General features: G+C 38.0%; 1 protein-coding gene across 4 annotated transcripts in view; it reads left to right on the forward strand.

The window, feature by feature from the left end:
* Positions 1-353: 353 nt before the first annotated feature.
* MLF1 (myeloid leukemia factor 1) overlaps positions 354-15,831 on the forward strand; it is a 36,697-nt gene continuing 21,219 nt past the window's right edge. For 2 of the 4 annotated variants that reach the window (XM_007164844.2, XM_007164845.2), the window contains exon 1: positions 355-513. In XM_007164844.2, the coding sequence (XP_007164906.2) occupies positions 467-513 (47 nt within the window). In that variant the 5' untranslated portion in view covers positions 355-466. Of the gene's footprint in view, positions 514-15,831 lie in introns of all 4 variants that reach the window. The other 2 variants (XM_057545941.1, XM_007164843.2) reach the window with 2 other exon arrangements.

Genomic DNA, 15,831 nt, shown 5'->3' on the forward strand with positions numbered 1-15,831 from the left:
GCCGGTGAATGGGTCTTTGGATGCCATTTAGCCTAAATCTTGACCCATCTCCATTTTCCCGAAAAGAGACTTGGGGTTCGAGGCCGAGGGGGATTTGCCCAAGGTCACACAGGGGGTAGACTGATTTTTGTGTTCCTGCAGCCCAGAGAACAAGCTATCTCGTGCTACCGGAGGCTTCACGATGGGTTGCCTGGCTGGCGCGTGGCCAAACTTCCAGTCTCCTGTGTTGATGGCGGTTGCCATGGCAGCGGCACATTGTTTCCCCGCCTCATCTTTGTGACGTTATGGGACCAGCGTCCAATGGGAAAGCAGCTCCACGTCAAGCACCGCCTTTCCCGACGGGCACGGCCTTAGCGACTGGGAGACAAGCGTTGACAGTGCTGGACCGGCTGGCTCGGGTCGCGGCCGCGGCATTACATCGTTTTCCAATCTGTCCGCAAACGCCGCCGCCCGAAACAGAGCCAGGATGTTCGGGATGCTGAGCAGCAGCTTTGAGGATGATCCCTTCTTCTCGTGAGTGTCGGCGGGCCGGGAGCCGGCGGTCGCGCGGGAACTCGGGGATCTTGAGCGGAGCTATCTTAAGGGAAAAGAGTCAGTTAAAACTCCAAAGAGGGCGAGAGGGAATTCGAGTGACTCCAGGAGGCAACTTGAGGGAGAGGAAGACTTGGGGGGCGTGAGAGGGAACGGAGAAGATATAGGGGAGTGTGAGGGAGAGGAGAGGAGGATTTCGGGACGTGGGAAGGAGGGGAGAGAAATTTACCGGGCGTGAGGTGGGGGGAGGTCTGTGCAGGCTTCCCCGCCCAACAAACCCGTGTGCCGGCTGCTCTCAACTTGGCCAGACTTCGGATACTTCCCGCCCCCCAACCCCTGTGCTTCTGGTGTTGGGAGTCCCGCCTTCGCAGCCGCAGAGGCTTTGCAGGTGAGGACGGTAACTGCCCTCTCGGTGGAACTTCTGCAGAGAATTGTACTTACAGGACCCTTTCCACACCTGCTTCTATTCCAAATGAGGGGCAGGGAATGTTTAATAAGTCTTCGAAAAAGGAAACTGTTTTTTTAAACAGTATTTTCCATAATACGTGCTTATAAGAGCACTTGGAGAGTTTTGCTGTCTCTCCCTGGAAGTGGTTGGATATTGCCAGGTGCCCTGTTTGTTTCCTTTGCTTGCTTTGTTACAAAGCTAGCCTTGTTTGGAGAGAGAATCCTCTTTCTGTCAAATGTACAAATAGGACAGGGAAGCAGAGAGAGGTGCGCTGAACACCTCAGGTAAACAAGTGCCAACCCGGTGAATGGTTCCAAGTGAAATAATATGATGCCTTAAGACGAAGGCATCCAGAAATTAGTTGTTTCATTATGATCTAATTTTCTGGTTTTTGCTGTGTCTTGTTTTTTCTTTAGTTCTTCCTTTGTCGATTATATAAAAGTAATAACACAATCTAGTGATCCCTAAAACAGGAAGATTTGTGTTACTTTTTTACCCAAGTGTTTTGCCAGTTTGAATTTTGACTTGCTGTCCTAATTTATTTTGATCACTTAAATTCTCTATCTATGCAACTTGGGGACCATCTTTTAAAAAAGTTAAAATGTTAACAGCTTACTACTTCGATTTTTTTGTTTGTTTTTAAAGAAAAGTATTGTATTGGCTTAAATGTATTAGTACTATATTAAAACCAAATACATAAAAGTAATAACTGAAAGAAAATTAAGAGTAGAAAGATGAAATGATTAATTTAGAAAAAATTAAATGATTAATATTTTATTCTAAAGATTATTCATTATAATTAAGGGGTGTATGGACTCCAGCAAATTTATCATGCTGTTTTAACTTGTTTAGGAGCAGTTGGGACATTTATGACCAGTGTCATTTTAACAGATTTCAAATTTTGTATTATGATTTGCTCTTTTAAAAGCCTCTGAGAGTAGGGACTAAATATATCCTTAGATTAGTTGAGCTGTTGAAGTGGTTCTTATGTAATTGTGACATCAGTACAATGGGCGACAGTTAAGAAGATTATGACAGACAACTTTTGAGTTGTATTGTCTTTGATTATATCAAAAGAGCAATGAACTAAACTAAACCATGAATGTATAATTAGTACCTTCTTTAAAAGATCTAGCAAAAGTGTAATTTAAACTCTTGGGTGACGCTTTCCGAGCAAAGGCAATGAACCCAAGAGTCAGGGTCAGAAATAGTAACAGACCACAAATAGTAGGCATACATCAAAGAACACTCTTCCCCTGGGCTTAGGATGGATAGGACCATCAGTTACATGTCAGTAGGTTTTTCAGTCATCATTTTCTGTAGCCTTCTTCAAATGCAGGCAGCCATATCTTAGAAATCTGGGATAAAATTAATTAACTTTATAAAACTGACTTATAATTTCTTTGCTCCACAATTAACAATATAGAGAATAAACATAATTAGGGGAGACAAGGGAGAAAGAGAATGTGAGTTTATATTTATTTCAAGTAATGTGTCATTTGACCCACCCCTTTTACCCGAACCCCAAACAAAATGAGAATCCACTACTTAATATAAGTCAAGCATAAGGAATTGATAAAGGTGACAGACTCCTTATTAAATCATCCACTGACCTTAAGGAACACAGAAGGGTTCCATACCCACCATCTTTTATATAAATATTATCCCTATTGCTAACATTATGTGTCTGGTCATTGGGTTCCCTAGTGGCTATTTTATTTTATTTTTATTTTTATTTTTTTTAAAGGATTTTCTTATTTATTTATTTATTTATTTATTTATTTTTGGCTGTGTTGGGTCTTCGGTTCGTGCGAGGGCTTTCTCCAGTTGCGGCAAGCGGGGGCCACTCTTCATCGCGGTGCGGGGACCGCTCTTCATCGCGGTGCGGGGACCGCTCTTCATCGCGGTGCGCGGGCCTTTCTCTATCGCGGCCCCTCCCGTCGCGGGGCACAGGCTCCAGACGCGCAGGCTCAGCAATTGTGGCTCACGGGCCCAGCTGCTCCGTGACATGTGGGATCTTCCCAGACCAGGGCTCGAACCCGTGTCCCCTGCATTAGCAGGCAGATTCTCAACCACTGCGCCACCAGGGAAGCCCCCTAGTGGCTATTTTAATGTCTGACATGTAGAAAGTATTCAAGAGATATTGTTTAATGACAATCTGGTGTCTTTTACTCTGTCTTGTAGTTAATGTGGTATTTAGTTGATTGCTGGATTGCTGAAAGTAGTTACAGATGGTCCCCAATTTACGATGGTTCCACTTAAGATTTTTCAACTTTACCATGGTGAGAAAACAATACACATTCAGTAGAAACCATACTTTGAATTTTGAATTTCAGTCTTTTCCCGGCTAGTGACACGTGGTACAATACTGTCACGAGGTAGGCAGTGGCAGGGGCAGTGAGCCTCAGCTCTGTCAGCCATGATCACGAGAGTGAACAACGCATCACTGACAACCATTCTGTTTTTCACTTTTAGTACAGTATTCAATAAATTACACGAGGTATTCAATACTTTATTATAAAATAGGCTTTGTGTTAGATAGTTTTGCCCAACTGCAGGCTAATGTAAGTGTTCTGAGCACGTTTAAGGTACACTAGGCTAAGCTATGATGTTTGGTAGATTAGGTGTATTAAACGCATTTTCGACTTACGGTTATTTTCACCTTACGATGGGTTTATCAGGATGTCACCCCATCACAAGTAGAGGAAGATATGTATTTGCTTTCAACAGGTGCCATTGTCAATGTTGGCACTTTCTAATTTAAATACTACCATTTTCTAAATAATTCATTAGTTCAGAATCAGGGATATTAATAATAAGCACACTCTACTAATTTACTAATTAAAAGTGGGCAGACAAAAAGTATATACTTCTTGGATATGAAATTAGAATTATTAAATAAATTGAGACTAGTAAAATACAGTGTCAAATTGTCAAACACTTTAGAGATTTGAGTAAAAGACAAAATCTAGTTTGTTTTTTTTTTTAATATTTATTTATTTATTTGGTTGCACCGGGTCTTATTTATTTTTATATTTATTTTTGGCTGTGTTGGGTCTTCGTTTCTGTGCGAGGGCTTTCTCCAGTTGCGGCAAGCGGGGGCCACTCTTCATCGCGGTGCGCGGGCCTCTTCACTATCGCGGCCTCTCTTGTTGCGGAGCACAGGCTCCAGACGCGCAGGCTCAGTAGTTGTGGCTCACGGGCTTAGTCGCTCCACAGCATGTGGGATCTTCCCAGACCAGGGCTCGAACCCGTGTCCCCTGCATTGGCAGGCAGATTCTCAACCACTGCGCCACCAGGGAAGCCCCAAAATCTAGTTTTGAATTCAAATATATTCATTTTTAATGTTTACCTTCCTATAATAGCACATATTAAATGTTTCATCAGAAAATTAAAGGGAAACTTCAAAAGTGATATTTTAAAGTTCGTTGTTTTATTATATATTTGGGACATTTTTGGTGTCATAATATGTTTCAGAGCTGAAGTTATTTCAGTGAAAATTGCCTCACAGTATACATTCACATATACCTTTTAAAACAAATAATACTTGTAATTTGGTTAAAAACACAAAGGCTAAAAGCTAGCACTTCCTGGCATGCAGTTTTCTCTCAAGAATACTACTTTCTCCTCCCGTTTGCATTTTCTTAAGAATAGAAACATGCCAGTATGGACAGAAAAATTAATTTGAGAATAAAATGGTTTTGGCATCTATCCTACACCCTAAAAAACATTGATTATTAAATGTAAAAGTTTACATATATTTAGTACAATCTAGAAACTTCTGCTTTGTACAGAAACATGAACTTTGAATCTTCTGAGCTACGGAAATGAAATTCTGATCGTGCAAGTCTACAAAGAATAGCTATGTTACCACTTATCGGCTATTAGACATTAAACAGCCTTTAATAAGGCAAATCAGCTTTGTTTTTCATTGTAAATTGTTAGCATTTCTTTAAGCCACCCAAACTCTTCATGTGGGCACCATATTGTGATGACCAGTCTTTGGTTAAAGAAACCCTGCATATATTCTTAGGATGTTACTTTTTCTATCTCCTCGCTCTCATCAGGGGCTAAAATTTACGTATCTATAAACTCTGCTTTTAATTTTTAAAAATTTATTTATTTTGCACTTTGGAGGTAGTCAGAGGACACTGCTTTGACCTATTTACTGAGTTGAAAGTGAATGTATTACACATACAAGACAGGCATTGACTGATATTTTCTTGATTGAGAATATTGCCACGGCAGAAAATAAAACAAAATCACCTTATTAAATACACTAGACTGTTCATTCGCGGCATTCTTTGGCTCGTTAAGTATGAACCATTGAGTTAAGAGCCAAGGAGCACAACACGATTATGACATAGTCAAAGAATGCCATGTGGTACCATCTGATCATATCATAATGCTTAGTTCTATCAATGACTTTGTAAGCATTCACACAGAAGTAGGGGAGTACCTACAGGATGGGAAGGAGCCATAGTCATTCCTACATCTCTTACAATATCAAAGCCTTCTGCCACACCACCATTTTAAACTGTGCTTCTAAACAATAGGCAAATAAAATTGCCTATGAAAATGTAATTCATTCTTCAAGTATTTCTTAGTTTTCTACTATATGCCCAGCCCCGTGGACTTTGTTATAATTTGTAGAAGTCATGGTCCATGCCCTAAAAGATTCTCTTATGAAGGTTGTATGCATTATTTCTAGTGTCAAAAATATATCATCTGATCTATTTTCTTTATGGACCCATACACCTTACTGAGACTAGGAAACATTTTTTTGTGATCAAAGACCCATAGCAATCTGCTTATGCCACTACCATGTATAATGGAAGGAAGGAATTTCCCTTGATGAATGGGACTGCCATTAGTTATCTAAGTTATCTAAGTTATCATCTAGTTATCATCTTAGTTGTCTAAGACCCTTGTGTAATAAATAGTGTACTGCTTTTTTACTTAGAAGCACAAATATCTATATTCTTGTACAGGCCAGTAAAATTGTAATTCTGGTAAAATATATATATTACATGTATATATAATATATATATTTATTATATATATATATACAACATATATATTTGAGAGAATCTTGAAAAAAAAAAACTTATTCTGAAGTGAAACATTGCCAGCCCTTAAAAAAAACACTTTTATGTTGAGGTTATCCCAAGAGACCCAGAATCAATCTAGGAGTTAAGATTTTTTTGTGGGGGGAGGGGCAACAATTTTTCCTAGCTTCTGATAGGTAAATATAATGGAGTAGAAAACATGTGTTTGGTGCCAAATTTCATTCTGTTTGATTGTGGTTTGTGTCAACAATGCTGAAAGAAGTAGTATGGCCATCATAATAGTATAAGTAAATTTTTCCTCATTTAAATGAAAATGCATTCTCATGGAAAATCTGAAGACTGTAGAAAATTTGGTAAAGGAAATCATGCAACCCAAGATTTTAGCTACTATCATTATTTTGGTGTATTTCGTTTCTATTTTCCATATATGAATTTTTTTCTACAAAATTGGAACCAAACTTTATGGTTATAAATATGCTGTTTTGGCTTCCCTGGTGGTGCAGTGGTTAAGAATCTGCCTGCCAATGCAGGGGACATGGGTTCGAGCCTTGGTAGGGGAAGCTCCCACATGCCGCGGAGCAACTAAGCCCCTGCGCCACAACTACTGAGCCCGCGCGCCTAGAGCCTGTGCTCCGCAACAAGAGAAGCCACCGCAATGAGAAGCCTGCGCACCGCAACGAAGAGTAGCCCCTGCTCACCGCAACTAGAGAAAAGCCCGCGCAGCAACAAAGACCCAGTGCAGCCAAAAATAAATAAATAAAATAAATAAATGTATAAAAATAAATATACTGTGTTTTTCCTCAACATATACCATAAGCATTTCCCTAGTCTTTAGGTATTCTTTAAAGCGTGAATTTAGTGGATGCAAAATATTGCATCCTGTGGATGTACAAAGAATATTTTTCATATAAATCTTTAACCACATTTCAAGTTATTACTTTAGACCAGTTTATGTACACAGTATGACCAATTTATAGGGTATTAGCTTTGTAAAGTGTCATCATATTTCTAGTTTATTTTCCTAGAAAACTGAAACATTAATTTTCTTTCTTTTTTTAAAAATATTTATTTATTTATTTATTTGGCGGCACCAGGTCTTAGCTGCAGCATGTGGGATCTTTCTTATGGCCTGTGGGATCTTTAGTTGTGGCATGCGAAATCTTTAGTTGCTGCATGCGGGATCTAGTTCCCTGACCAGGAATCGAACCTGAGCCCCCTGCATTGGGAGCATGGAGTCTTAACCGCTGGACCACCAGGGAAGTCCCAAAACATTAATTTTCAAAAGAGAACAATATGAATAAGTAGAAAAATATAAAAACTCTTCCTACCTGAGAAAACAAACTCTATTAGATTAATTTTTAAAATATTAAAATAACTTCTTGCTACCACAAGAGATTTTCCCTTTGTTAAAAAAAAAAAAAATTCAAGCTTGAACAGGAGAAATCTTAAAGTCCTATTTCCAAGCAGCTGCTGTTTTGGGTAGACATGAGTTGAACTCACTTCAGGGTCCAGCCAGGTTTCTTCCTGAATGGTTCAGACAGGTGCAAAAGCCAGACTGTGAGCCCACTTTTGTCTTAATGCTTTTTCCAACAAGCAGCCTTTTGTTCATGTCAATAAAAAAATTAAGATTTTTTTTTAAATTTTTTTAATGTATGTATGTATGTATGTATGTATTTATGGCTGTGTTGGGTCTTCGTTTCTGTGCGAGGGCTTTCTCTAACTGCGGCAAGTGGGGGCCACTCTTCATCGCGGTGCGCGGGCCTCTCACTATTGCGGCCTCTCTTGTTGCGGAGCACAGGCTCCAGATGCGCAGGCTCAGTAATTGTGGCTCACGGGCCTAGTCGCTCCGCAACATGTGGGAATCTTCCCAGACCAGGGCTCGAACCCGTGTCCCCTGCATTGGCAGGCAGATTCTCAACCACTGCGCCACCAGGGAAGCCCCCAAATTAAGATTTTTTTAGTATTTGCTCTATGTATAAATATACCTACTCCTATTTAAATAAAGAGAAACCTGGGCAACATTTTAAATGAGCCACATTTAGTTGCTGCATTTTTAACCCAATTATAATGCAATCAGAAAAATAAATCTTACTGAATGTTATGTTTCTATAGGAAAATAATAGCTATTTAATACTCATTTATTCACTGAGGAAAACTAGTATTCCCTGAAGTATCTTTCTTCATGCAGTTGAATGTCATCCATGTATCTAAAGGGAAAGTTGACTGGTTTTCTTAAGTAACTGCATATTAATTAGAATGAACATTTTAATCTTCATACTTGTACCCATATTCTAAGCTCTAAACGTCCAGTGAGTATAGAGATCTCAGCAAAATGACTCTCTTTTCAATCATCCATTTTAAAAACATCAGATGGTACGAAATCCTTTAACTCTACATAGTTCTATTTCTTTTTTATTCTTTAAAGATTTTTATGAAACATTTTGAATATATACTACTAAAGTGTAACAGTATAACAATACTGCATACCCCTCGCCCAGAATTTCAAAATTTACACCTGCTTTACCCATCTCTATCACTGCTGCTGTCTCCAAAGTGTTTTGTTTTCTTTTTTATAAATTTATTTATTTATTTATTTTTGGCTGCATTGGGTCTTCTTTGCGGCCATGGGCTTCTCATTGCAGTGGCTTCTCTTGTTGTGGAGCACGGGCTCTAGGCATGCGGGCTTCAGTAGTTGTGGCACGTGGGCTCAGTAGTTGTGGCTCATGGGCTCCAAAGCACAGGCTCAGTAGTTGTGGCGCACGGGCTTAGCTGCTCCACGGCATGTGGGATCCTCCCGGACCAGGGCTCGAACCCATGTCCCCTGCATTGTCAGGCGGATTCTTAACCACTGCACCACCAGGGAAGTCCCCAAAGTGTTTTAAACCAAATTCCAGACTTCTTGTCATCTTATTCATATGTATTTCCAAATACATCTCTGAAAAATACTGTTGTATTCTTACATCACCACAATACCATATTTACATCTAACAAAATTAACAATAATTCCAATTTCTTGGTATCATCTGGCATTGAGTATCATCTAGATATGAAATACTTAGGAATAGTCTGGTTTTTTAGGTAAAAACTAGAAATTATTTCTTAGACAACTCGTTTATTGGTCTTAGAACTACTTGAAACTCTGTCTCTTTAAGTAAAAATTAGGGAGATACATACACCAAATTCTGATTCCTTAATTGTAAACTAACTTTTAATCTTCACATCTTTATTTGGGAAAGAATAAAACTCTATTTCTGCCCTCTAGTCTCATTGTGTGCCATTGATCCATTTAATTTTTAAATTGTCACAACTTCCGCATAGTGCTAGTTGCCTATAATTCTGCTAAAATAGTGATTCTCAAACTTTTAACAGGTGGCAGGTCTAGGAATAGCAGTCTGTTAAATTTTCCATGCCCATCACTCCTATTAATAAGACAAAAATCCAAAACTAAAAATTCTATAAGAATTCATGGGAAAATTATTTATGATATTTTTCTTCATTTTATGTATAATGTCTTTACTTGATTATTCGTAATATGTTAGAGTCTGTTTTTAGTTGGAAAGAATGAAGTATGAATAATCTCTAAATAAACCTAATGCTCTAGTGTCTTCATTTTATCCTATTTCCTAAATGAATTTAGTACAAGTACATTTCTGTAGTTAATACTGAACGTTCAACTAAAGAGACTCTTCATTCTCAGAGATTCGGTTACTAATTTGGTTAAGAACAGTTTAATTTTTGGACTCCTGTTGAAATTTTTGTGTTCTGTTGCACTAACAGCATCCTCAACCTGCACACACTGGAGAGCACTTTCCTTTTATGACTTTGCATAAAATTTGTCAGCAGGAAGGAGGCTGGAAAGTAGTCAGGGCAATGTCCGCAAGTGGATTGGTATGTAAAGGACAAGGGAGTGACAGTAGGAGAACAAATGAAGAAGTAAGAGTACTGACATGTTACAGTTTTTTAGAATATGGATCAATCATCCAGACCAGCAGTGGTCCTAATGCAGGGGTGGTTGAAAATTATCGTGTTGGTCAGGTATGCAGAGGACCTGCTATTTGTCATTCGTAAATATATTTCTTTCTCTACTTAACGAGTTTCCTCTAAAACAATTGATACTGCACAAGAGTAAACAGATCTGTAGAACAAAACAGTCAGGAAACACTCTCATAAACGGCCTCCCTATTAGATTTATTTAGAGAATACTCATCTTTTTATTTTTTATTTTAATACTTTGTAATATCATCAAATGTACCTGGGAAATGGCACTGCTTTCTGAGTAGAAGACTAGATTTTAATTGCTGGAAATCCTTTAGACAACTTAAAAACACTCACCTTGGGACTTCCCTGGTGGTGCAGTGGTTAAGAATCCGCCTGCCAATGCAGGGGACACGGGTTTGAGCCCTGGTCTGGGAAGATCCCACATGCTGCGGAGCAACTAAGCCTGTGCGCCACAACTACTGAGCCTGTGCTCTAGAGCCCGCGAGCCACAACTACTGAAGCCCGAGCGCCTAGAGCCTGTGCTCTGCAGCAAGAGAAACCACCGCAATGAGAAGCCCACGCACCACAATGAAGAGTAGTTCCTGCTCACCACAACTAGAGAAAGTCCGCGTGCAGCAACGAAGACCCAATGCAGCCAAAATAAATAAATAAAATTTTAAAAAAATTAATTAAAAAAAAAACAAAACACTCACCTTTACATCAGTTATTGTAGAATCAATTTAGTCATTTGAAACATTCGACATAAATTTCTACATTCAATTTTCAGAAATTATGTTCAAGTCGAATTAAGGCAATAAGACTTCAGAACTACACAATACTTTTTGGAGTAAAGTTCTGCCTTAGCATATAATTAAAACTAATGCCTAACTGAAAACAGATGGGAAATATTAATTTATTGAAGCATAAAACTTAATCTTACCATGAATACCGAAATTTGACAAGCTTTAGGGTTTTCACAGAAATAAATTGGTATACTTTATTTTACAGCATTTTAGTGGGAGTTGCCAAGAAATAAGCTTTATTACTATTAGGGGGAAAAAACCACATTTATACAGTCTGAACTGAACATTTACATTGGATTTGGAATTGTAGAACTTTTATCCCATTTCAATTTTCCATGTTTACACATGCACTGTAAGACTTTAAAAAATGAGGAAAATCTCTTAAAATCTAATGACATCCAACATCCAGCAATTAATACCTTATTTTATAAAGTATCAAGGTGCTTTACATTTTCAAAAATGTGTTTTTGGAATGTGTAATACATGCTTATGGCAAAAACTCAAAAAGGTACAGAAGAGTACATAATTAAAAGACCCCTCCTCACAACAAAGCAAATATAATTAACACTAAACTGTACATTTAAAAATGGGAAAACTCATTGAGCTGTACAGTTGTGATTGATCTGTGCACTCTTCTGTATGTGCTATACTTCAATAAAATAATTTAAGACAAAAAAAGACTCTCCCACCTTTGGCCCTCAACCATCTAGCCACCCTCTCAGAATGCAACCCCTATGACCAGTTTGCTGCATAGCCTCCTAGGGATATATTCTAGACATTTATAAGCATATGTACATGAATATTTTTAATATAAATGGAGGTGTACTACATATCTTGCTAATTCTTCTATATCAATACATAAATATCTGCCTTGCACTTTCAAAGGTGGCATTATATTCCATTTGAATGCTTTTAAAGTGCTGAAAAGTCTTCAATGGCTCTTTTCCTATCCTTTTTTGGTTATTGTTCCATCAGTCAGTCCAGAAACATCTGTGGGCCAGATAATTTTGTACAGTAGAGGGAGCAAGAGAGATGTGTCCCCTTTCCTCAAGAAGCTTCTAATTGGGCAGAAAAGACAAATAATATTTTCTGTATGTTATTTTATTTTCAAAAGTCTTTGTTTTATGAAGAGGGCTAACACAAATAGCAAGACTTTATTGTTAACTTAAATTTAAAAAAAAATTTCCCCTTGACTCCCAATAATGGTAACCTATGCCTTCCCTTCAAGGGGAAGAAAAGAAAGTAGAAAAAAAATATTGAGGAGTACATAAAAGAAAAATGATAAAATAGTTGAAACAGTACTGTTCAGACATGCTGCAATGGGATTAAGGCTGATGAAAATAAAAGGAGTAAACCTTCCCACCTACGTTGACATTCGAATGTGGAAAACAAAATTTACTCTAGCAACTTGAAGCAGAAAATGATTTATTACAGGGCATTAGTTGGCTTAGAGAATCACTGTGATGGCTGAAGAAACAGACTCTAGGTTGAACTTTCAAGAATGACCCTCAAAGTCACATCACATCCAGACCACTGGGGAAGCAACTGCCACTTCCCAAGTTAGGAAATCACTAAATTGGGAAGCTGCTGCTACTCCTAACTCCAAAGCCATTGTGTACCTGATAGCAACCATATCAGCGAAATGGATTTCACTTCCTGTCCCCCAATACCCATAAAGCTCTAGTGATGAGACACTCTGAGTTGCTAATACTGCTACAGAAAAACTATGTAGCTCTGTGATCATGTTTACCAACAAACAGAAGTAATAGTACATACAGACTCTCCCACACCTCCACCTTCCAGTTGTCCATTGTCCATAATTGGCAGAACCTAAATCCAGAATCTTAGCTGCAGTGGGGTGTAGGAAATTAAATTTTACCTTTTGAACTTCTGCAGTATAAAAGGGCACATTGAAAGGAAGTTGAAATGGATTGAATGCCAATCTGTCTTTTATATCCTCTTCCCCTTCCCCCAATCTGTAGCTCTCTTCCAACCCCAACGTCTTTTTCTCGTTTGTGTTGCTATTTTAAAGCAGGTAAGTGTAAATAACTATACGTGATGGGGAGGATTAAAGTCTACAGTCACACTACCCTCCCCTCATTTCCTTTTTAGAAGGATAAATTATTGCTCCCAAGGTACTCCTTTGCTGTGCTGTGTCTCAGGAACAAAGGAAAAAGAAAATTGTAATATCTAGAGATCTGCTGTATAACATTGTGCCTGTAGTTAACAATACCGTATTGTACACTTAAAATTTTCTTAGGAGGGTAGGTTTCATAGGAAATGTTCTTACCACAGTAAAAATAAAAGAAAATTGTAAAAAGCTAGAGAAGCTAATTTGATAGAAGAAAGAGAGAGTAGTCTATTAGGCCTTGGATTGAAAAGGTTTGGGGAGGAGGTTAAAACAGGAAATCTCAAATACTAAACCAAACTGTAGGACTAAGCACACATTCCAGCTTCTCCCTCCTAATTCAGATCTATAAACTCACTTAAAATACTTTTAACCACTCATGTCCCTTCATCCATTTATTTCTTTATCTTGTTCAAAATATGTAAATAACTGCAAACATTTGAGGAAAACTAACATCATGAAAGACAGAAGCTACACTAACCAAACAGAAGAACCAACATTTAAGGAAACAAAACTAATGAAACAAAAAAGACTATAGAATGTGAGATTAATATCTTCAGGAGACCTTCATTTCTAGCATAGCCAAGAAAGCTCCGGTTGTACCAACTCTCCTTCAGATAACAGTATAATGCCAGAATAAAACACAAAAACAACTTTCTGGAGAAGGTACTGGAAAATGACCAAAATCAGACATACATTGGAGGTGACTCAACAGTTGGAAGAAGGGAAAGCAATGGTAGCCTATGGGTAAGCTTGATCTGTGCTATGTAGGGGTGGCTAAAAGTCTGATAGAAGACTTGAAACAGTCTGGCCTAAGAACCAGGCTCAAAGTTCAGTGCAGCCACAGTCACAGGAAAATGAGGAGTGAAGTCCTCAAAGGGGAGAGAATCAGAGAGGGTGATCTCTAAGAACTGTTAATAAATTCTGCACAAGTCTCCATTTGAGCCTTACACCTTGTATATGTGGGAGAGACATAAAGCAGTTCAGCCAAGGATAAAAACTAAATTGAGAATTGAGCTGCCACTCAAGAGACAGAATTTTAATATTAAGGCCAGCCAGAATAATTGCCTGCTTAAAACAACAGCAGCAACCCACACTACTCCTGAATATAACAGATACACAGCTCTGAAACATAATAGCCACAATTTACAGATACAATCCAAAATTATTTGACAAAAAAAAAAAAAACAGGATAAAATGTGACCCATTCTCCAGAGAAAAGATAATCAATAGAGATTGATCCCAAACTGATCCAGATGTTGGAATTAACCAAGAAGGATTTTAAAGCAATTATTATAATTTTGCTCAATGATGTAAAGGAAAATATGTTTACAATGAATGAAAAGATATGAAATCTCAGTGGAGGAAGAGAAATTATAAAACAAAAACAACCAAATAGAAATTCTAGAAGTGAAAACTGCAGTATTTTTAGGAAAAAAAATCACTGGATGGGCATAAAGATGGCCAACAGCTACATGAAAAGATGTTCAACATCCCACTAATCACCAGAGAAATGCAAGTCAAAACCACAATGAGATATCACCTCACATTTGTCAGAATGGCTGTCATCAAAAAGATTACAAATAACAAATGTTGGCAAGGATATGGAGTAAAGGGAACCCTAGTACACTGTCAGTGGGAATGTAAATTTGTGTAGCCACTGTGGAAAACAGTACGAAGTTTCCTCAAAAAACTAAAAATAGAACTACCATATGATCCAGCAATTCCACTCCTGGGTATATATCCAAAGAAAATGAAAACACTAATTTGAAAAGATACATGTATGCCAGTGTTCATAGCAGCATTATTTATAATAGTTAAGACATGGAAGAAACCTAAGTGTCCATCAACAGATGAATGAATAAAGATGATGTGGTATATGTATAATGGAATAGTACTCAGCCATAAAAAAAGAATTAAATTTTGCCATTTGCAACAACATGAATGGACCTGGAGGGTATTATGCTTAGTGAAGTAAGTCAGACAGAGAAAGACAAATACTGTATGTTATCATTATATGTGGAATCTAAAAAATAAACAAATGAAAGACTATCACAAAACAGAAACAGACTCACAGATATAGAGAACAAACTAGTGGTTACCAGTGGGGAGAGGGCACAGGGGAGGGGCAAGAGAGGTGGGGAGAGGGGATTAAGAGGTACAGACTACTATGTATAAAATAAATAAGCCTCAAGGATATATTGGACAACATAGGGAATATAGCCAGTATTTTATAATCACTTTAAATGGAGTATAGTCTATAAATATATTGAATCATTATGTTGTATACCTGAAACCAATATAATACTGTAAATCAACTATACTTCAGTAAACACAGACTTATTTGGATAGAGATGGGCAAATGTTCAATAATTGCTTTATCATTGTAATTTATACTCTGAGTACTTCAAAAAGTATTACAACTTCCTGGCCAATAGGAAGTTGAAATTGATTTTAGCCCTCCAAAAGTCAGGGCTCTATACCCACTGCCTGGGGCCTTCTACATAGGTATTCAGTATATATTTGTTAAATAAATGGAGACCATTTTCATCAAAACAAGCAGAAATTGAACTAGAGTCCCTGATAAAGTGGTTGAAGAGGACAGATTATAGTGTTTATTCACTTGAGGTCCTTGGAACATCTGCATTAGGGTTACTTGAAATGCTTGCTGAAATGCAGATGACTGGGCCATGCTCCAGATATCCTGAATCAAAAATCCCTGGGCGTATGTCTCAGGAATCTGCATTTTAATGAGTACCTCTGGTGACTTTTAAGCATGGTCAAGTTAAAAGAAATAATGCACAGAGGGCAGGAAAAAGAAGACCGGGTAAAGCCCAGAGGAAGTATGTCTTTAGGGGGCAGTGCTTTTCAGCA

The sequence above is a fragment of the Balaenoptera acutorostrata genome, chromosome 4 (assembly GCF_949987535.1).
Source record: "Balaenoptera acutorostrata chromosome 4, mBalAcu1.1, whole genome shotgun sequence".
Taxonomy (NCBI): Eukaryota; Metazoa; Chordata; class Mammalia; order Artiodactyla; family Balaenopteridae; genus Balaenoptera; species Balaenoptera acutorostrata.